The 22,400-nt window shown below is 41.0% G+C and overlaps 1 protein-coding gene across 2 annotated transcripts in view; it reads right to left on the bottom strand.

Annotated features, from left to right (window-relative positions):
* Fshr (follicle stimulating hormone receptor) overlaps window positions 1–22,400 on the bottom strand; it is a 192,116-nt gene that overhangs the window by 10,757 nt on the left and 158,959 nt on the right. The window contains exons 5-8 of one of the 2 annotated variants that reach the window (XM_008823037.1): window positions 16,452–16,523; window positions 13,894–13,971; window positions 10,296–10,364; window positions 10,115–10,189 (exon numbers count right to left, since the gene is read on the bottom strand). In XM_008823037.1, coding sequence (XP_008821259.1) covers window positions 10,115–10,189; window positions 10,296–10,364; window positions 13,894–13,971; window positions 16,452–16,523 — 294 coding nt within the window. The remainder of the gene's footprint in view (window positions 1–10,114; window positions 10,190–10,295; window positions 10,365–13,893; window positions 13,972–16,451; window positions 16,524–22,400) is intronic. The other variant, XM_008823038.2, reaches the window with a different exon arrangement.

The raw sequence follows: 22,400 nt of genomic DNA, 5'->3' as shown, positions 1-22,400 counted from the left end.
TTTTTAAATTTTGTTTTATTTCTCTTTTGTTGCCTTTTAAATATTGGTGTTTATCCAAACTTAAACTGTACATAATCTTTCCAGGTGATCTTGACTGTTGCCTTAATTTCAGATAACCAGGTGAATATGCATGGCATCCAAACCTGTGTGCCAGTTCAGATCTCCAGCAAGACACTCCTTTGTCCATAGGACTCTACCATTTTGATGACTTGCACAGGCATCAAACCTGCACTTTTCTTGTACGCATGTTCCTTTCCCCCAGCCCCCATTGTTAGTCTTACAGCATTTTAATTTCTTTATGTAGTTTTGATGAAGGTCATTGCAATCTCTGCATTGACAGATGGAATGGAATCTGCCTTCTTCCCATGACCATCAATTTCTTTTTCCAATGCAATCATTAGACTATAGCTTGAGTTAAATTTTAAAAATGCCAATCAGACTGTGCCTTCCTGTTAAAATCCTCCAACAACTTCTCAGTGTTCTTAAGACAAGGACAAATCATTAGAGATGGTGTGTCTGTCCTCTGCCTGGTTTGTTTCACATCGACTCCATGACCTTATCTGTGCTCTGCTCATTGTGGGAGAGCTGAACCCTGCCAGCTCTGTTTTTCAGCCACCACTTTGTTAATGGCATTGGTGGAAAGTTGGCAGATAGGTCTTAGGCAGCATCTGAATCTTTTCCGTGATTCCAATATCACTAGCCAGATCTGCTAAGATCTAACTTCTATAAGTTTCTCCAGTTCCTTGGCTATAGTAAAGCCACTGAGGTTAGAAGTCCTATAGCTAGTACTACTTAACTGTATTTTACTTTCCTTCTTGTGAATGAAATCAAATTTGTTCATACTAATTCAAATCTTCCATAGGCTCGCTGATGTTTTCTTGCTTATTCTATCATTACTGAGAGGAGTGCACTGCAATCTTCAGCTATGATTCTGGATTTACACACTTTCAGTCTTGTTTTATATATTTTAAATATTTTTAAGTCCATACAAATTTAGAGTTATGTTTTGTTGGTGACTTTCTCCATATCTACGGATACCTGTCTCTTAACTCGGAACTTCTCTCTTACTTTCAGGTCCTCCCTGACCTCAGCACTTAGGATAGCCTGGCAAGTCTTAAGAGTAAAGCACCATTTATTGTCTGGCTACTTCTCTGAAATTTACACTCCTATGCTCAGCCACCTCTGTACAATTGCCACTTAGATCCCTACTTAATAAACAGATCAAACTTTAGGTCCTAAAAATTAAGCTCTTGATCTTTCTCAGAAATCTGCTCTACCTGAAGCAAGTTGGAACTTGTTCCAACTTGTCATATGAGAATTTGAAGCCATCCTTGACTCTACTTTTATATTGGTCTTATAGAGACCTGAGCTTAAAGAACGCTGCATACTCGGTGGCAACACATGTATGTACAACCTTTTGACGTTGCCATTCAACATTCTTATCTACAAAGTTCACATGGGAAAGAATTGCATAACTAAAAAAATGAAGAAAAAAATCACACATACAAATATCTCATAATGTTTTGAATAAGTTTATGACTTTTGGGTTTGGCTGACTGCATTTACAGATACTGTGGGCAGCATTAAACCCACAGGTGATGGGTTAGACAGCCCTGGGAGAAGATGAGAGCCAAGCAGGTAGAAAACACACACACACACACACACACACACACACACACACACACACACACAGCAATGAGTATAAATGCACTAGGCGCGTGAGTGACAGGATGTACTTGGTAGTGGAACACCTGCATCCAGCCACTTGAACTGCCATTATGTGTGTCAGAGACAAGCCATCCAAATTTCTGACACAAAATTGGGGTCAAAATGGAGTGGCTGCTTTAAGCCACTGAGGTTTAACATAGCAACAGAGAACTGAAACAGATTCCACTGAGGCTGTGGTGATTTCACCATCTCCATGTATTTTAACAGTTGCAGAGGTATATATTTTTCCTTGACAGCCATCAAAAGGGCATCCTGCATACTATCTGGTGTTTCTTATCACTCATTCTTCTGCTTTGTGTTCTAGCTATTTGTATTTTATTTCTTCTCCAACATTCTTGGCAACACCTTTAATGTAAAAGCTTGTTGCTTTGTTTGATGATACATCGGGAAGTGACATTGGAGAAGGATTAGGAAAGGGAATGAATAAATCATCCCTGCCAACTCTTACACTCTCTGATCTCTAGCAGTTATGAAGTCTTATATCTTGTGTTATCTTTTCTATTTCTTATTGTATGAGCTTTATTCACATATGCTTGTTTCCTCAGAGTTCACATACCTCCAAAAGCAGACGTTTAAGACACTTTTGTGTTCTATATTATGTGTGGCATAGGGCTGGACCCACGGAATCCATTTGGTAAGTCATTGTCTGACTAGCAGAAATGCCTCAGCATTGTAATAAAAATAAAAGCACTTTATTAAGACAGCTTATTCTAAAAAGGGAGAAATGCATAAAGCAGGCTGAGGGAGAAAATCTGGATTTAAAGTGAGCTCAACAAAAATTATGCTTCTTCAACAGACTTGTATGTGATCAAGAATATCAAAGAAAACCCATAAAAGGAGTAGCATGCCACAAGCTAGACATGTGCTAAGTAAGACGCTGAAAGCTGTGTTGGTGAGATAACTTGTCCACATTCCAATGCTTAGATATTAGCTTGGATTGGGAAACCCCAGTACTTTTTATTTTTTGGTCTTTTATTTATTTATTTTTTTTGAGACAGGGTCTCCCTGTAGCCCCAGCTGGCCTGGAACTTGCTATGTAGACCAGGCTGGCCTCAAACTCACGGAGATCCACCTGCCTCTGCCTCCTGAGTACTGGGATTAAAGGTGTGCACCAACATACCTGGCCCTTTTTTTGGTCTTTTTGAGACAGTCTCCTCCTGTAGCCCCAGCTGTCCTGGAACTCACTATATAGACCAGGCTGGCCTTGAACTCACAGAGATCTGCCTGCCTTTGCCTCCCGAGTGCTAGGATTAAAGTTGTGAGCCACCATGCCTGTTTTTTGCAGTACTTTTATGTTTTCTCAGTGTTTTGGAGTTGCTTATTATTTTGGATATTTCCTTATCATAATGACAAAACACATGTGCTACCGTTTGTATGATTTGGCTTTGCTTCTGTGAGAGTCAGACATCTTGTCAGAGTCCTGGAATACAGCTCGCCTGGTAGATGATGAAGAAGGGAGTGGTTGATGGAAGAGCAATATGAAGTTGCCTAACACCCAGTAAAATAAGTTTATTTAGCACAAGTGGTTTCTTAACAATCAGGAAGTAAAAGTCTTTGTTGAGCTGTTTACTGAAAACTTACTGTGTACTTGCTGGAGTGACCAAGATGGAACCTGTCAAGTCTAGATTTGGAGACTCCAAAAAGATATTTCTTTGTAGCTCCATGATTAAGAAGAATTTATACAAATTTCTATCAGTAAAGACAAAGATAAGTTAATTTTGTCTAGTGTTGCATGAAACATAACTACACTAATAGTCTAATGGTCACATTTCTTGCTGTCTATTCCCTTAAAACATAGGTACACACACACACACACAGACACATACACACACACACACACACACACACATTCACAATTTATTACCTAGCTATGATCTACCCAGGTAACTTAGAAATATACTTGACTTTACAACTCATCTCTAAAATCTTCTTCACTCTTACAGTGCAAATATCTGCAGAGTGTGTGTGAGGATGTAAGGAAATAGATATCTGTTTTTCACATCTTCATGAAAGCAGGGGATTGTAAATGCAGTCATTGATTTTAGCTGTTAGTACGAGATTAAGGGATGCCCAGAGACATAGTAAGGCATTATTTCTGGTATATGTGAGACTCTTTCTAGAAGAAATTGGCACTTGAATCAGTGGATTGTAGGGAAGATTTGTCTCTGCTCATGTGGGTGGGTACTGTTCAGTGGCTGGGGTCCTGGATTGAACAAAGAAAGGAAAGACAAAGTCACGTTGCTTCTCATGTCCAGAGCCAGGACACTTTTTCTGCCCTCTTATCTCAGAAGTCAAGGTTCTCTAGCTGTTGGGCTCGTACTGGTAGCTCCATGGGCTCTTCCGCCTTTTACCTTGGACTGAGATTATAGCAGTGGCTTCCTCGGTTCTGAGGCCTTTGGACTTGGACTATGCCACACTGTCAGCTTACGGTTCTCCCTGTTATAGACGGCCTATCATGGGCTTTTTAGGGCTCTACATTCACATGAACTAACTTCCCTAACAAATCTCACTTCTTGTATCTCCACATATCTCTATACTATGGGTTTATGATTAATACAATCTCTGTACGATAAAGATGGCCCAGAATACAAAGCAAAGGCATCGTGGGCAATCATGTTTTAAGGAATAATGAAGACGAGGGGATGGCATTAAAGTCCTGACCTTTGGAAGCCAGACAAAAATTCAGAACTTTCGTGAGCTGAAAATAACTCCCTGAAATCTTTATTTTTGTCAGATTAGTCTTGAGAACCTGGAGATTTGCACAGAGTAGGTGTTCAACAAATTGAATATTAAATGAACTGGAAAGAAAAGAGATTAAGATATAACTGTGATGAAGTGGTTGTTACAAATTTAGGCCTGGGTTCATAAACTCTGTCTCCTTCTCAGTCTGTGATTTTGTTGGTTAAAGGTCATCATGTTGTCCATTGTGGTGACTCACGTCCATAATCCCAGTACTTGGGAATCTGAATGGGGAGGACCACTGTCAGGTTAGTGTGGGCTACAGAGTAAGTAAGACGCTGCTTCAGAAACCTAAACCTAAACCCAAACTCAAACCAAAACCAAAACAAGTCATGGTGTCACAAGGATTTATTGAAGCTGCTCTGTGTTAGTGTAGCCTACTTTGAAAACTGCCAGCATGGTTATTGCACTGGGACGTAACCTTTATCCCCTCAGCAAATGCTTTAAGGTAGGTATTATTTGCTTTGCTTTAGCTCTCTCTGTCCCTTGCACCTAGCTTAGTGCCAGATACACAGTGGAAGCTCAGTCACAGTCCAATGCATATGTGCTGTCTACGGTCTTGAATCATTTGTGAGTTGCTGAGAATGTTTATTTCTGCACTTGTTCCTGGAGCTGGTGGGCTGGAAAGGTGGAAGGAGTTGTGTTGTGGCTGGTGATCCTAATCCTTGTCTTTTGGCCTGATTGGGTCAAAAGACTATAGTTTTTTTTCTTTAAAATGTTATTTTGGTTAACATTTCAGCACATGCTATATTCTGGCAATGAGTGGTTTTGAGAATTTAAGTCCTTAAAAGTATCAACAGAGAGACCATGGCCTGATGGCTGGCCCCTGAAGAGATGTAGTAATCCTAAATTGTTTCAACATTGTTAGGATTCTTAGTGTTGAGTTACAGAGCTACAAAGGAGGCAGCAGTTGGTAATGACACTAAAGAAGGAGAGGCAGGAGTTAAATAATGCTCTGTGCCCCTTTAATAAAGTCTGTTATAGCCACTGCCACAAATTTGATTTGAACAATTTCTATTTTTCCCAGCAAAGATGTTATTACAGGTCAATCATTTCCATAAGTGAGAGCACATTTCTGGTGTATACTACATTGACAGATGGCTAGAAGACCTCTCTTTCATGATCCCAGGCGGGATAAAAAGGCAATTTACTATCTATAGGACTGTGGGTACACTGGTAATGGAAGAGAATCATTCTTATACAAATAACTCAGTGTTTGAATCTGAACTATCAAATGAATCTGAGCTATAGCCAAATCAATTTGATAAACCATCAGAATATGATTGTACTGGCTCCAGCCTGCAAAGGCAATACATTAAATTTTCCCCACAGGAAACTGTTTCCCAGGGAAACAGCAATTGCTTGATTGCTTAAAAAAAAAAAAACAGCTCAAATGGGTTCAGAATATCAGGTGAAAACTTAGATGGCTGCTGATGTTCAAGGTCAAGACTTATGAGGGCAATAGAGGATGCTGTTCCTTTGAAACACGATGAAGCTGGTCTGCAGGGCCTGGCTTTCTGAGCTTTTTTCCTCTTTGCAATGGAGCAGCCTATTCTCGCACATTCAGGTGCCCAGAAGTTCCCTGTTTTTCACTTAGCTAGAAATTTTACCTTCAGGGAAAAAAGCAATCATCAGTTTGGTCCTCCTAGTTCCCTTAGAATTTTTTTGTAATTTATCTGCTGGAGACAAAGGTTAAGGCTATGGGGAAGCAAGGCACACCAAAATGGACATTGTAGAGGCTGGGCAAGGCTTTCCAGTTTTCAACACTGGCTCTAGAGCAGGGTGTTCAGAGTGTTCCTGGGACCTGCAGTATCAGCACTATTGGGTCATTTTTAGGGATGCTGGCTCTTAAGCGCTGGCCTGATTTATTGAATCAAATACTTTAAATTGAGACAGGTTTCCAATGTGGCTCAGGCTGGTTTCCAACTTACTATGGTAGTCAAAGATAACCTTGAAATTCTGATCTTCCTGCCTCTACCTCTGGAGTGTGGGGACTACAGGTATGTGCTGATAAGTCCAGTTTCACAGGGTATGGGGATCAAACATAAAACTGTATTTGCTAAGCGAGCTCTCCAACTGAGCTATATACACAGCCCATGACTCAAATATTTGTTGGCTGGGAATTAGTAATCTAAGGTTTAAAAAGTCCTCCTGGTGATTCTGATGCACAATCAAATTTAGAACCATTGCTGTACGGCAGCTGAGAACCACTCACAGCTGAGGTGTTTCCTAGTTGGGTTCTACTCTGGAATATACTCTCCTCTAACCTACCTGATTTGGCTCTTCTCCAAGGTCTGTCTTTATAGACACTTGCTTCCTTGCCTTGTTTCAGTACAACTCTGAGCATTCCTCTTAGTTCCAAAGCTCCCTGTGGGGTCCCCTGAGTCTTCTGTTGTAGATAAGTTACAACAATTCAGTTGCTCTCAGCCACATTTGGCTTCCACCAAACATTCCTCATATACTTGGAGAGCTCCTTTCAGTGAAACTCCTGAATCCAGAAGCTGGTACCTTCTTTGGGTGAGGGAAGGGGCTCCTGACCCGAGGTATAGGCACAGCCCTGGCTCGAGCTGCCCCTGCTGTGTTGTGGGCAGTCTGTGTACACTCCAGTTTCTACTCACTCACTTGTCATCCCTGAGGTGGCTGGTCCACCTACCTACACAAGCAGCCCGTGGCCAGTTGGCACACAACATTGCAGAAGTGGGGAATGAGATAGGCTGGCTATCTGCCTGCATCCCAGGTCAGCAGGCAGAGGGGCTTGAAGGGCAGTTGAAATAACCTGAAATTCCCAGAAGGAGCAACTTGACATTAAAGTGATTACCTTTCCCTTGAAGGGACAAAAAGAAACTAGCATCTGCATGCTGAGATTTCAGCCAGCATCTTACACACATATCCTCAATCCTTGGCATGAAAAGATGTGGGGCATATGGGATATTATTGTTATTGACTACCATTTTTATTTTGGCTTTTTGAGACAAGGTCTTACTCTATGGACTAGACAGGTCTCAAGCTTTCTATATAACCTAGGCTGACCTTTAGCTCATGGCAATCCTCCAACGTCTGCCTCCAGAGTTCTGGGATTATAGGTGTGTGCCACCACCCCAGGTTTTGCCACCATTTTAAGTTAAGAGAAGTGTTTCTCAATTCCACTGGATTTTCTGCAAATTGTATTTCTCTAATTCTGACCATATATGTTCCTGTGGTAAAGGGAATGACAGTACAGGCCTGTGACGTGAGGACCCTGCAGGACTGCTTCAGCCGGTGGCATCCTTCCTGCCCGCACTCACAGCTGGGGATTTCATTCTGGGATTTCTGTTGAACTTTCTGAAGAGACACACTGTGAAGTGCTTGACCTGTATCCTACTTAATGGAACCTCAAGAGATGATTTTCTGTACCTCTGACTTGGTTCTTAGACCAAGAGGCTAACGCTAATCATTATTTTCCCTTCTACTTCAGTTTGTTCCCAGATATTGGAGGGGCATATGAATATCTTACAGACACCTGAATAGATGCATTTGTGGCGCCCCTTGGGAATGTGACATAGAAGGCCTGGTTAATTTTTGTCTCAAGCTCTGTTGCCACAGCTGTAGTGTGGTCTTCTGGGGGTCACTCCCCTCCTTTGGTCCTGAATTCCTCAGCTGAATAATGAGAAAGCTGGGACTGTGTCCAATATAAACATTTTCAGAAACATACTGTGGGTTCATGTTCTGCAGATTCACTAGATCACATATGAAAACATAGCCCGCCACAGATATGTTCTGCCAAGAGCAGAGAGTGATGTCTATCTGGGAACATCAGAAACTCTTGGGACTTTTAGCTGGGTGAAACGGACAAACGTCTACCTAGCCACAATGCATCAAAAGCACTTTTTCAGAGTGCTTTTCTCCTAAGTACTCTAATAACGGGAGACATTAGACACTGCAGTTCTAAGTACTCTGTATCCTCGAACACGGGGACTGTGTACCTTGCATTCTCTATTGTGTCCTGCTTTGTACTTCAAAGCAAATACCACAATCTGATATATTACATTGTCTAATCATTCTCTAACTTTCCTCCTACAAGAACAAAAGTCCTCTGGGAGGAAGAACTTCTTTTGGTTTCCTGTACTACATGTGGTGGTGCTCTGACAAATTCCATGACTGAAAGAAATACGTGCATGCATACATTCATACACACATGGACATACCTGTCTGTGCATATGCCTTTAACCTTCAGACAGTAATAGAAATAAATATTAGTGTTTCCCCCCCTAATTTTTAGTTGAGGAATCTGAGGCTTAGAGAGGGAAAAGACCCGGTTTCAAACTGAGGTCATCTGCTCTCATACCATTGTTTTCTTCAGGCCACTGATGCCTCCTTTTACTCATATGGACTGTCTCAAGGCACTCTGGAGCAATAGCTGAACCTTGACAGGATGATAAATCTGTCTGAACACATACATTCCTTTCTTCAAAGGACAGAGTCTCTTTATCATCAATAGCAAACATTTGTAGAGTTACTGTTCTACCATCCAGGATGTAATTCTAGAGATACATAGATTCTAGCACAAAAGAGAATATAAACTATTTGGTGAAAACAAAAATGATGTTGATAGATGGTAGGGAGGGGGGTAAATAACAATACCTGGAAGTCTATGGTGACTGCCAAAGGAGAGGCACAAAAATGGGATACCAGAATTCTGAGTGGAACTTAGGAGGGCCACATAAAGTCATTTAGTAGCACCTTAGACATATGATAAGTTGATTTCTTTGCTCTCCAGCCTTCCTGTCCCTCATTTCTTCACTTTGAATACCTTTCTCCTTCCTAAGTGCACTCTTCAGTAAATTCAGTGGATCTTGCCTAGAGCCCAGGGGAACACATTTAAAAAAAAAAAAACCCTTTGGTAATTGTGGTACTGATTTCCTGCCAGTCCCCGCTCACAAATCTGATGGGTGTCATAGGAGGAAGTCACTGATGGCTAAGGTCTTGAGACTTGAAGAGGTGGCAGGACTTAGAACATCCTCTAGGAAAGGATGGCATGGATACAAAGAGAAGAGAGGCAAGGGCTCTGGTAGAGAGAGGGTAGGAGCGAGAAAGTGTGTTAGCGTGTGAGACACTGATGAACCCCACTGAACCTAGAAAGAACATCTAAGAATCGTGTGTGTGTGTCTCACTGGATTGAACACATGTATACGTGTCTCCTGGGTACTGAGGGTGAGGAGGGAGAATTAAAGTTTCTGTATCAAGGAAGGGACCTATAGAATGGTTGGTTTGTATCAGGACTAGAACCAGTTTGGCTTGAAATCCTTGAATAACCTTGAGTAAGTTGGTTAACTCCTCCAGGTAATCCAGCTGTTCCTTCTTTAAAATGGTGATAATAGCTCTTACCATAGAAAGTTTTTATACAGATTTAATGAGAGCACATCTTAACCTCTTGAAACACTATCCAGCACTCGGTACATGCTCATTACATGCTATTATTGTTATCATTTTATTTAAAGTCAGATTGTGGCTCAGCCCTAAGTTACCCCCATAAATCTTTGAGCTATCAAGAATAAAAATTGACCTTGCTTGCCTCCCCCATCTTGGAAGCTTCTTTGATCTGGAAAGACTTGACGTCTAACTTACACGAGCTGAGTTCTTCTGCATGGAAACAGAGGAAGTTACTTACAAAATGACTGGCCCAGAGGCTCCCTGGAAAACATCATTAGGCAATTCTTCCAAATTATTGTTATCACTTAGATTCCTGGGGATTGAGTTGGCAAAAGAAGAAAAAGAAAGCCACATAAATATCACTGATGTAAGAGCCATTTCCCTCTAAATGGCCTGGAAGAACAGTTAGGGCTACTCACAGCTCATCTAGTTGGGTTCCATTGAATGCACAGTTGTGTATTTCTTGAATCCCATTCTTATTCAGCCATCTGAAATAAAAGCCCATTAAAAATGTAATAATGTCAGATGCAAACAATACAAGGATTTCATAACTGAAAACACCGGGGCAAGGTCAGATAGCACAGGTTAGTGGCATAAATAAGATGCTACTTTTAAGGTCAGGGATGGGGTAGAAAGGAGACTGAGGCTGGTTTATCACTGCGTAACCTTTTGTAGGTTTTGAAGTCTGCATTATGTGTGTGAATTATCTATTTATAGCAATAAATGAACTTCACGGGGGGAAAAGGAATAAATGAAATTTAAGTTTTAAAAGGTACACTGTCTCAACTGTGTAACTATAAGGTCTTTGCACACATTACCCATTTACAGGAAAGATTCCACAGGAAGAACAAAGATCTCTCCTGCCTTGAAGGACAGGAATCCTATAATAATTGAACAAATATTTCTAAGACAGAGAAAGAACATTTTGTGTCACCTTTCTCTAAGGCTTTAAGCTTCTCACCCGTGTTCACCCATAGCAGCAGGCCAGCTTGTCATCAAAAAGTGATCTAATTAAGTTGTCAGACATTCTGAACATCTCCCATGACCCGTGGGGCCCTGGTTATTGGAGGTTTGTGAAGGTGGCTCTGGGTTAAGGCACAAAGGAAGAGAAATCAATTACAGCCACTATGGGCTGGGGCAGGGCAAGCTGGTATGAGTGGCATGGCAGAGGCTCTGGGGGAGGTAGGGAAGGCTAGGCAGTGGTCTTATTGTGCTAAGAAGGTCGTACAGCAGGTTTGCTTGGACAGGGGCACGTAAGGCCACCTCAGGGCCTACCACTGTGCCCTGTTTTGCTCCTGGGTGGATCTTTAAACAAAAACAGCTACCCAAGGTTGAGAGTACTTAGCTGCAGAGCCTCTGACCACCTGCTCTTGTTTGCTGTCAGGTTCGTCTCCCTGTGGGGCTTAGTGGGTTTGCTAATAACACTGTTTAGAAAGCTGACCCAGGGAAGCCACTGTATTCAGGACTTCAGCTATTTGCTGGGTTGCACTGGGTAGCTAGAAAATGCTTAAAGTGCACAGGTGAACAACTGTATATCTTCTTCCACTTCTTCCCGAAAGTAAGTTGAAAAATCAAGAGAGGGGCTTGGTAAATCTTTTCAAATACCAGCAATCAAAACATGCCTTCTAATGACAAAGAAATAATTTTACATTTTCCTTAAGTTCAATGCCAATGTTCCATATGTTCCAATGTTCCAAAATGTTTACCTGTAAAAACAAATCTTAGCTATAGTCTGGATTTGGCCTGTGCACAAGGATGTTTCTTAGTCTTACCCCAAGATAGTGCAGGTTGATATGAGCTCTCTACCTACTTGCCTATAGAGCAGATAATTAACCTTTCCTACACAAAATTACCCATGTGAAAAGATATTGCTATGATTAAGAAATATGATTAAGATGACAACAACTGTTGTATTTAAAGTAGCCCTTGTCTTTATTTTTTTCTTGATCAACAGGTCCCATCGTGAAGGAGGGGGTGGCACTTTTTTATGCCAATGATGGATAATCACACAAAATCATACTATGTCAAGAAGTCTTGCCCTTGGATTTATATTAGGCTGTTTCTCTCTCTCTCTCTCTCTCTCTCTCTCTCTCTCTCTCTCTCTCTCTCTCAGTTCAAGGCCTTGCTCATGCTAGGAAAGTGTTCTCCTTCTGAGCTACATCTTCAGCCCTTAATTAATTAATTTTTTTTTTATTTTGAGACGGGGCCTTACTAAGTTGCCTAGGCTGGTCTTGAACTCGCTCTGTAATTCAGGCAGGCCTTGAACTTAACGTTCCTCCCACCTAGGTGGGACTAGAGGCTTGCAGCATCAGGCCCAGTTTGTAGTTTCTTAAGACAAGAGTGCTTGATTTCAAACCAGATGATGATGATAATGATGATGGTAATGACAATCCATGTGGAGCATCTGCTGAGGAAAAATATCTCTGGGTTTGCCCAAGTCCTGTTGTGCCCCTGGAGACAAAATGGTATGCTTACCCACTCAGCAGAGACTCCTCATCCTGAGGAAGGAAAGCATGGGGACCTTGTCTGTTAAAACTCACATTGGATAGGACAACTTGGTGGGAGCATAAGCCTCTCCTGAGGCTGGGGCATGCTGGGAGCTGGCCTGTAATCTTATCTTAGGTCTCTTGAATTCAGCCATTCTTTTGGCAGGCAGTTGCTAGGTTCTTTTTCCATCAGCCCCTCTGTTTGATGTGCCAGAGTCAGGTGGGAAAGGACTCAGAGACTATATATATGGATTTTTACTGCTCCTTTTTAAAGTCAGCAGCCAAGGACTTGATGACCCTTTATTGTTACATATATACATTTGTTTTTCAGAATAGGGCCTTAGAAGTTTGAAGATGAGGTAGAAAGCTGTTCGGTCAGCAGCACCATTTTGCCACACATTTTTCCCTGAGTGTACTTGTAATGTCCCTCTTGGGAGAAAGCATCCTTGTATTAGATAAAGCATCCAAAACTAAGAACAACTGAAGATTTAAGCTGTGTTGAGTAGGTAGAACTCTTCTGATTCTATTATCTATGGATTAAGGAACAGACACAGTAAGAAAATAGATGTTGCCCTCACAAGAGTGTAAATTTATCCTTTACAGACATGTCTGTAATATGTTGACTCTGAAGACAAAACTATCCTCTCTTGAAAAGTGTGCTTCTAAGTTTTGTCACACAGTGTCCATAAACAAGAATTGGTAAAGGACAGACGGGCTCTGGATGGTTTTTGTAGCTTTTGGTTAAGTATACACAATAAAGTTTATTTAAAAAACAAAATTATGAAAAAAATCATGCAACAAAACAAATCCCACAAGAATTTGTAAAATGGAAAGACGAAATTCTTCTCTTAAAGATGTAATTGCACTCATTGGTTCCCCAAATGTCACTTTGTGCATCTAACTTGCATGGATCTTGTGAATACTCAGGTACCCCATAATGCCCTGTTTCTTGGACATCTTCAGGAGTTGTTACGCTATCACACTGGCTACTGGCACAGACTAGAAAGTCATTTATTAATGATAATGCATTTAAAAACTTGCCCAGAAGTCAGATGGGGTAGTGCAAGCTCATTAGCAACGTGGTTATTCCAAGAAAATGAGAAGTTATCTTGTGCTCAGCATGTGTCTGGACAGAAATTGCTTCACAAGATTACAGGGAAGGAGCTGTATCTTCCCAGCCCACTTCCTTCCCAGTCTTTCTCTTTGGGCAACAGAAGCCTTGCCAAATAATAACTAGCTTTATTGATGCACAAGTTATTTTGTCCTTTGGAACAGACGCTGCATCCCAGGAGACTATCATTCAAAGAGCAATTTTAAATACTTGAATCACACTACAGAACCATAAATTATTAACATGACTCCATATTATGATTCTGAGATATGAAAATGAGAGGAAAACACAGAAACCAGAGAATGATTTAAATGGTGAAATGTCAAGGTTATCTACACCGAAAAAGACATAGCCCATTATGAAAAAGAGATCACCAAGTATGTCTAATATGACCCCATTAAATATTTCCCTCTTACTTACAGAATCACGCTTTCAAAACTCAGTCCCATGAAGGAATTTCTTTCAATAGTGTGGATATTTATGTTATCTTGAATATCTCTAGAAGAAAGTACAGATCAATTAGATGTTCATGTGGCACCATGTGATCAGCAGCTGAGGTAACATTTTAATGTAGTTTCTCTTAAGAGGATAACAAACTTAAAGTTTGGGGGAACATATTACTTTTTTCTTTTTGGTCATTTTGAGACAGGGTCTTCCTGTAGCTCCAGCCGGCCTGGAATTCGTTATGTAGACCAGGCTGGCCTCTATCTCACAGAGCACCTGCTTCTGCCTCCCCAGTGCTGGGATTAAAGGTGTGGGACACCATGCCCAACCTTTTATCTTTAGTGTGTCTGTTCTCCTTGAAGATGGAATTGCAGACCTACCAAGTCTTTTCTCTCCGGGGGATTCCTTAGTTAATACCACTGTGTTGAAATTCTCCTTAATATAGTCCTTTTTCAGCCTTGCTTCCATAGTTGGTCTCTTGGTCTCTGCTCAATATGACACTGAAACTGACCCATGAGCTTGTACCAAACCTTTCTGTTCATCTCACTTTTTGTTCATCTCGTTCCCCTACTTTGTGTGTGTGTGTGTGTGTGTGTGTGTGTGTGTGTGTGTGTGTCTGTGTGTGTGTGTAGGCTGGATGACAGTCTCAGGTATTATCTCTCAGGTACTCTCTGCCTTTATCTTGAGACGGGGTCTGTCACTGGCCTACAACTGGCCTAGTAGGCTAGATGGGCTGGCTAGCAAACTGCAAAACATCCTCCTGTCTCTACCTCCTTAGGGCTGGGATTGCAATCACACACCACCGAGCTTGGGATTTTAAGAATCTTTGGGATTTGATTACCTCTCAGGGAGCTAATCCCTGAAGAATACCAGTTCTCACTCCTTCAACATCCATTACCTGTAGCTCTTTATCTTGAGGTGTGATCCATGACGTTTCCCCAAACCACCTTGGCATGTTTAAACACAGGTACACATGAGCACCACTAAATGGTCTCAGAACTAATATATATATATAAATATATATATGTATATATATATATATGTGTGTGTGTGTATGCATATATATGGAATATGTGTGCATGTGTGTGTATGCACTTTACTGACTGAGCCATCCTCTAGCTCTTTTCTTTCCTTTCCTTACAGCTACTATTTTTCCATGTTTTCCTTGAGTCATAGAAGAATTTTGTCACTGATGTTTCCTTCCTTAACAGATAAAGTGTTCTTTCTGTTTGTATTACTTATCCTCCCATCAAACTGCTCCACAAGGTTTGCTCTAACATATAAAGCAGAAGCAGTAAACAGTTTGAACAACTGGAAAAGGTCCAGAGGATTCTCCTCCTCCTACCTCACTCCTTACACCCCTTCTTGACCTTGTCTTCGGGTTCTCCTCAGGTTCTCACTATTTCACTATTAGAAATAAAGCTATTGTCTTTCTTTCTTTCTTTCTTTCTTTCTTTCTTTCTTTCTTTCTTTCTGCTTGGGGATCAAACATACGGACTTATACCTACTAGACAAGTATTGTACCACTGAGCTACATCTTCAGCCCTGCACCTCACCGTTTCTCCTCCACTTTTAAAATGCAAATACCTTGGACAATGCTTAAACATAGCATGTACTTTCTTTTTAAAAATTAAAAAAAAATATGTGTATGAGTGTATTGCCTGCATGTGGTTAAGTATACCCATGTCATGCAATGGTGGATCCCCTGGAACTGGAGTTACAGATGGTTGTTAGCCACATTTGAGTGCTGGGACCTGGACCTGGATCCTCTGCAAGAGCAGCCAGGGAAGGCTCTTAACCACTGAGCCCTCTCCAGCCTCAAACAGTTTCTTTATGCATAGCAATAAAGGACCACTAGACGTACAGGAAAGGGTAAAGGAATATGGAGGAATTACAGGGAGGTAATAACAAAGCATTAATCAGTGTAAGTAAAGGAACTTTAATTTTGCTATAAGCTTGTTTGGCTGATAACATTTGTTGAGGCATCTGTTGACTTCTGTTAAACTGAGATTAGCTGGCCCACCTTGCTGTTTGCCTTCCTCCTCTGCTCATCTGGAGCCAAATATTTGGAGGATGTATCACATAATGTATATTAGAGATGCGTAAGATCACTGGGCAATACAGCTACTGAGTAGAGTTGATGGCTGCTAGTGTTTTGGATCTTGAGTGTCCCCCAAAAGCCAGTGTGTTCCAGGCTTGGTCTTTAGCTTGGAACTATGGGGAGGTAGTGGAAACTTTAAGACCTGTACGTGGTAGGAGGTCTTTGGGTCATTGGGAACACATTCCCACAGGAGATTGGGGGACTCCAATTTTTGTCATTGTTTTCTTTTTTACCTCCTGGCCATAGAGTGAGTAGTCTTATTCCACCACATAATATGTTATCACAAGCCCAAAGCCAGGAGCTAGCCAACCATGGACTGAAACCTCCCAAACTGTGAGCCTAGAGAACCCTTTTCTCTTTGGGAGACAACAATATCAAATATCTTGTTAAGGAGGTGGAAAGCCACCCGACATCTATTTGATGAAAAACTTACAGTAAAACCTTTTGAAGAGAGTGAATCTTGTGAACAGCTGGAAAGTGTTTAATACCTGTGTTGGATATTAACCTAGAGAGAGATAAAATTAGAGTGAGGGAAACTGTAATGCAAACAATTGTTTGAGTGTGAACTTTCCAAATTCAAAACACCAGTTATGAACTATCGGAAATACCTATCAGAAAGTTCATACTACCTGAGTTATGCTTATTTTATTAGTGTTATGTTTTACGGTTCTAGCTAGGATCTAATAAGCTGTTGATTTCTTAAGGCAAAGAAACTTACACATCAGGCACTGGTGGGACATTCTACTACCACATGTATAATGTTTTATTTTTAAAGATTGATAAGTTAACATGATTGAAAAGTAATTTCCAACTACATAACAAGTTCCTCAAGTTATCACTTATTTCCAGCATGGCATATGTGTTGAACTATTTCGTCCTTATTGGAGGCGATTCTGTTGAGATCATAGCATGGGATTCCTTGCTCTTTGACTTCAGGATATTCAAGTAACCTAAGAAAGGTCAGTTAGACTCCTTCTTGGAAAGTGGTTGGAGTTGATTAGAGACAAGTTTTCTGCTATCATCACCTTGAAAAACGGGTTGTGATTTCCTAAATATGATGACAGCAGACCAACCCCTGATCCTTCCCAAGATTTGGCTTCCTCAGGAGATGAAGGCTGTTTGTGGGTAATGTAATGGGTCCTGGAAGTTTAGAGCATCTAACGCAGGAAATCTGAAGGAGTAAAGGAGAGCACTAATCAAGGCAATGATGAATCACTGAATTGGCCACTGCTACTGGTAATTGCTCCTTAATCTAAAGGGCTTGATTTAGGAGACTTTTTTCAGAACATACATCAGAATTGTTGATCTGAGGGAAGAGTGTGTAGTTGGGTGGGAGTGGGGGAAGGATTCATATTTCCTGTTGGTCAAAGGTGACACCACATTATTGATGCCCCTCTTCTAGCTTAGATATTTGTGAATTCCAGTGAGTTTTTGATGGCTATCTCTTGACACAGTGCAGAAAAAGCTCTAAAGCAGAAAGTGAGATGAAAAATCTCCGTGAGATGGTATCAGCTGCTCCTTCTTTAGGCTGGAGGAGATCTGGGTGGAAGTGGCTGCTATAGCAATGGTTAGTTTAGTTCAGTGACACGTGGAAATCAGCACAGTCTTCTTTAGAATTTCCCTCCTGAGAGTTGTTCAAAACCTTTCCAATACATCTGTACTGCCATTTCCTTCTTCTGTGGCTGACTTGCCTAAGGTACAGTTGGTTTTTTTTGTTTGCATACTAAAGGCCCCTTATTAATATACACATTGTGAAGGACCATGTGTCTATTTGAGTTTATGACTCTGGAGTAGACTTTTGTTTTTTGTTTTCTGTTTCTATGTTCAGAGAGTCAGAAAATCCTGTCTGTCGATTCTCTGTAATGTTTCTCAGATTTTGGTCCCAAAATCGATGCACATAGAGCCTATTTTGATAATCTTTTTTTTTATTAGTTCTTGGTATGGTATTCTGCATTTTACTGGGGCAAACGGTTATTAATGCACTCTTTTGTTGTGGTATTCATTTCCCTTTAAAGTTAAATGCTGAATGTGATGGCATAGGCATGGAATCCTAGTAATCTAGAGGTTGAGGCGGGAGGATTACATTTGTGATCAGCCTTGTGTACATGGTGAGACCATGCCTCAAATTAATTTTCCTATACAGAGAAATGAACTCTGATGGCATAGATGTCTATGAGTAAAAACAAATACATAAAACCACATATTTACCAGCACAATCCAGATATAGTATAATGCCATGATCCTCCAAATTCCCCTGCTTCCTCTTTGCAGTTAACCTTTTCCTAACCTGTTCCTAGTAACCACCAATAAGTTTTCTGTAGCTGTTATTTTGTGTTTCCAAAAGGTCACTTTTTCCAAAGTAAAATTAGCTAATGTACAACTTTTCCGTCTGGCTTCTCCCATTTAGCATGATCTATTTGAGATCCTTCCATGTTGTTGTGTATTTTAGTAGTTCTTGTTTTCTGTTGCTAAGCAGTAGTTCATCATCTGAACGTTTCACGGTTTGGTTATTTCCCAGCTGAAGTCCAAGTTTTGTAGAAAAAAATGTAGTTAAATGAATTAATGATAATATAAGTATACATACATAAATACATGCAATAGGTACTTTAAATATTTGTATATAGCTGTGTGTGTGTGTGCTTGTGTGTGTGTGTATGTGTGTGTGTGTGTGTGTGTGTGTAGAAGACCACAGGTTTTTCTTTTTCTTGGATAAATGCCTAGGATGGGCTTGCTGGATCAGATGGTCAGCATATGTTTAAATGGAAAACAGTTCATTGACTCTTTCTTACAAAGTGTACCATTTTGCATCCCACCAGCAACGTGTGTGAGCTCCAGTTGTTCCTCATATGTGAGTTATTTTAAAAGATATATTCTTTTCGTATCAAAGTAATACATATGTATTTATTATGATATTCATGAAAAGTATAGAGATATCTACAGAAGAATGTAAAAATTACCTTATTACCCAGGGATAGTGTCTGTCAGTCTCTGAAGCTGAAAACGTCTACCATTGCTCTCCCATAACTCCGACAGAAGCACTGCCACAACTTTAAATACCCACGACTCCACACAGTCTTATTTAATCATATCTAGCTTTCTCTATTTTTAGATCTCTTCCCATGTGTTCATTCAGTATTCCCTTAATGAGACATCAAAGCAGGGACCATATTTAATATTTCCTGACAATCTTATGCTGTATGTAAGTTTGGAATGGAGTATGTTCTCATAAAATATTGGTTAATTGGTTGAAGTTTCTGAAACATTTCTTGCTTCTGCCACCAAGAAGGCATCAAAACTCTGACTTGGTTAATTTGCTTGTCAGGTATCACTGCTATTTGGGTAATTAGTCATCAACAGAGGAGGGAGATCTGGAGGCTGGGAATCAGGAGAACCTACAAGTCAACTCTGGCATGAAGTAGGCACAAGCCATGTCATCTCACCAGGCTCTAGAAAGCATGTGAACTGTGATCATTAAGGTAGACATTCTATCAAATACCTCTCTACCCTGTTTCGCCTCTTCTAGGCCCAACTTTGACTGGACCTGTTGCCTTGGCAAAAAGCTGCTGTTACATTTAACTTGTGCTAGACTGAGTGTCTCTCATTTTTTTTTTTTTTTTTTTTTTTGTCCTGGACTTCTCTGCCACCTTCAAGGGGAGTGCTTACAGGAACCTCTTTAGCCATTATGAGGCTTTTGCAAATAGGGAAATGCTTGGAAGTTAATTAGCATCCCATTGGGCCATTCTTGGTTAGTGTGGAGCTCCCTCTTCTGTTCCTTGTGTGAACAATTCTGAAGATATTTTATGTGATCCTAGAGGACTCTAGCATGACTGAGCCTCAGTTGCCTCAGTGTGTAGGTTTGGAAAGCCATAGGTTAGTCATATCTTCCTGTTGATAATATATTCTTTAAAATATTTTATTTTATATATTTTTATTTTATGTTTATGAGTGTATTGCTTGCATGTATGTAAGTGCACTTTTGTCATGCAGTGCCCACAGAGGTCAGAAGAGGGAGTGAGAGCCCCTGAAACTAGAGTTACAGATGGTTGTTAGCCACCATGTGAGTGCTGGGAACTGAACCCAGGTACTCTGCAAGAGCAGCTAGTGCTCTTAACTGTTGAGCCATCTCTTCAGCCCTGTATTCTTTTTTAAAGATGGTACTTTATCTTGAACCCAGGCCTTGTGCATACCAGGCAAGTGTTCTCCCACTTAGCTAATTTCCCAGCCATCTTTTCATTTTTATTTTAAGGCAGGGTCCCTCTAAATTGACCAGGCTGGCTTTGAACTCAATCTGTAGTATAAAAAAGGCCTTGAACTTGCAACCTTCCTGTCTTAGCCTCCTGAGTAGTTGGAATTACAGGTCTTTTCCACCAGACCCAGCACCAATAATACATTCTTGATAGGACTTTCCCTATTTCCCCATTTCCCTCTTCTTAGTCTTCTATATCCTTTCTTTGAATTTCTATGCATAAATACACTACTCACATGTTAACCCTTGCTCAGGCATTTTTGGAGAATCTCAGCTAAGACAATTGCAAACTTACACAGAATTTGACATTCTGCATTGATTCATGGGTAGTTACTCTCTCCTTTTACTTCATGTCTGTCTGCAATTGCACCTCAGTCCCATTTCTCTTCCTTCTTTCACAGTTTTTTAGAAAATGCTATCGAGTACTATCATTTCTTCTTCTCTCATTGGTCCCCAGCCTCCTCCAATCTCTTTCTTCATCCAAACTGCTATTGTTGTATCCCAAATTCACCAAACCACCAACTACCAAATTTAATGAGCATTTAAGTTCTCATTCATTAGACCTTCTAGATCATTCAGTGCTCTTTGTTAGCATCTTTTTTCCATCTTGTTACATTTCACTCCCTTGCTAGCCACCCCCCCCGCCCCTTTCTCTGACACTCCTTTCTAGCTTTCTGTTTCTCCCTTCCTCTGTTGGCTCAGCCTTCTGTAGATTTGGCTAAGTAGCTTTTGCCTATCTATGGCTTTTTGAGTATGAATATGGTGAGCCCCGGATCCACACTTGCTGTCTGACCTTTCTAGTCTGCCACTAATTCAATTTACTCCATGAATCCTCTTGAGTGATTCCTCAATTCAATTACACAAAACTCAGAATCATTCACATTTACTGTCACTGTCACTGTCACAGCTAACTCTGTTCCCCTGTGGACACCCCCAACAAATTCTTTCTTCACCAAATTCTCAATTCTTTTTCATGAAATTGGCATCAATCAATTTTTCACTGGGAAAATGATAAATTTGGTGGCTTGTTCCACACCCTCCAACATCCAGCCCATTTTAAAACCTCCTTAGATTCTAATTCCAAAATGTATCTTGATTCTATGTAATTTTGCCCATCTCCATGGACATCATTCTAAAACAAGCTACTATCATCCTCTTTTTTTGCTTCATATTTTATCTCGTTCTTTTCCAATCTATTCTCCATACAGCATGCAGAACATTCTTCTAAGACGTAAACCAGATTGCTTTACTTCTCTGCAGTGAAAGCTTTAGTTCTTTCCCATAACACTCAATGCGAAACTTATATCTTCTACTAACTCTGCTTCCCTCATCTCATGCCATTCTGCCAGTGCAAAAGATCAAGGCAACAAGATCAGTCAACATTCCAACAGGCAACACTAATTAGATTCAGTGGGTTATTAACGTAAAATAAAAAACATATCTAGGATGTGCTGGGGTGCCCAGGAATAAAAAGGAGCAGAATTGAGGGTGCATATGATCAAGATGCATTGCTTACATGTGTGAAATTGTCAACGAATAAAGAAAAGGACTCGATTTAAAAATAGATAATAAGCCCTCTGCTTCCCTGGGCCTGCGAGACCTGCTGCAGACCTCTCTCCTACCCACAGGTCTCTCTCTGGGGTAAGTCCATTGCGCCCTCCACGCCTTGACTACCCCAGCCTCATTCACCCTCCCATCTCCTCCGCCTTTCTCTCCTCCTTGTTTGGGTCCTGCCACAATCCTTGTCTTGGGGCCCCAGACACTTGGGTAACCAATACTGCTTCTTGATCCTTTTCATCCAGACCAACATATGGCCTTCTCTGGGCCCCAGGAGCACTGCTTCTAGGCCTGGCCTGGTCCTCACCTCCCTCTGCTTCCTTGGGCCGGCACCACCCTTCAGCCTCTTTCTGGGATGTGGGGGACTGACCTTTCCTCTTCCTGATCCTTTGCATCCAGACCAACCCAGCTCCTCAGTGAAGTCCCCTGGAGTCCTTGGGGCCTCTTCCCACCCCATTTGCCTTTGCATCTCTTGGTGATATGGCCACCAGCTGCCCTAGACCAGCATCTTTCCTGGGACAGGCTCCCAGGCCAGTCCAAACCCCAAATTCCTGAGGCCAAAATCATTCCTGGAGGGAT

This window comes from Nannospalax galili, unplaced genomic scaffold (assembly GCF_000622305.1).
Source record: "Nannospalax galili isolate Female #2095 unplaced genomic scaffold, S.galili_v1.0 scaffold286, whole genome shotgun sequence".
Taxonomy (NCBI): domain Eukaryota; kingdom Metazoa; phylum Chordata; class Mammalia; order Rodentia; family Spalacidae; genus Nannospalax; species Nannospalax galili.
Note: the sequence above shows the minus strand (reverse complement) of the source record. Positions and strands in the feature narration are given on the sequence as shown.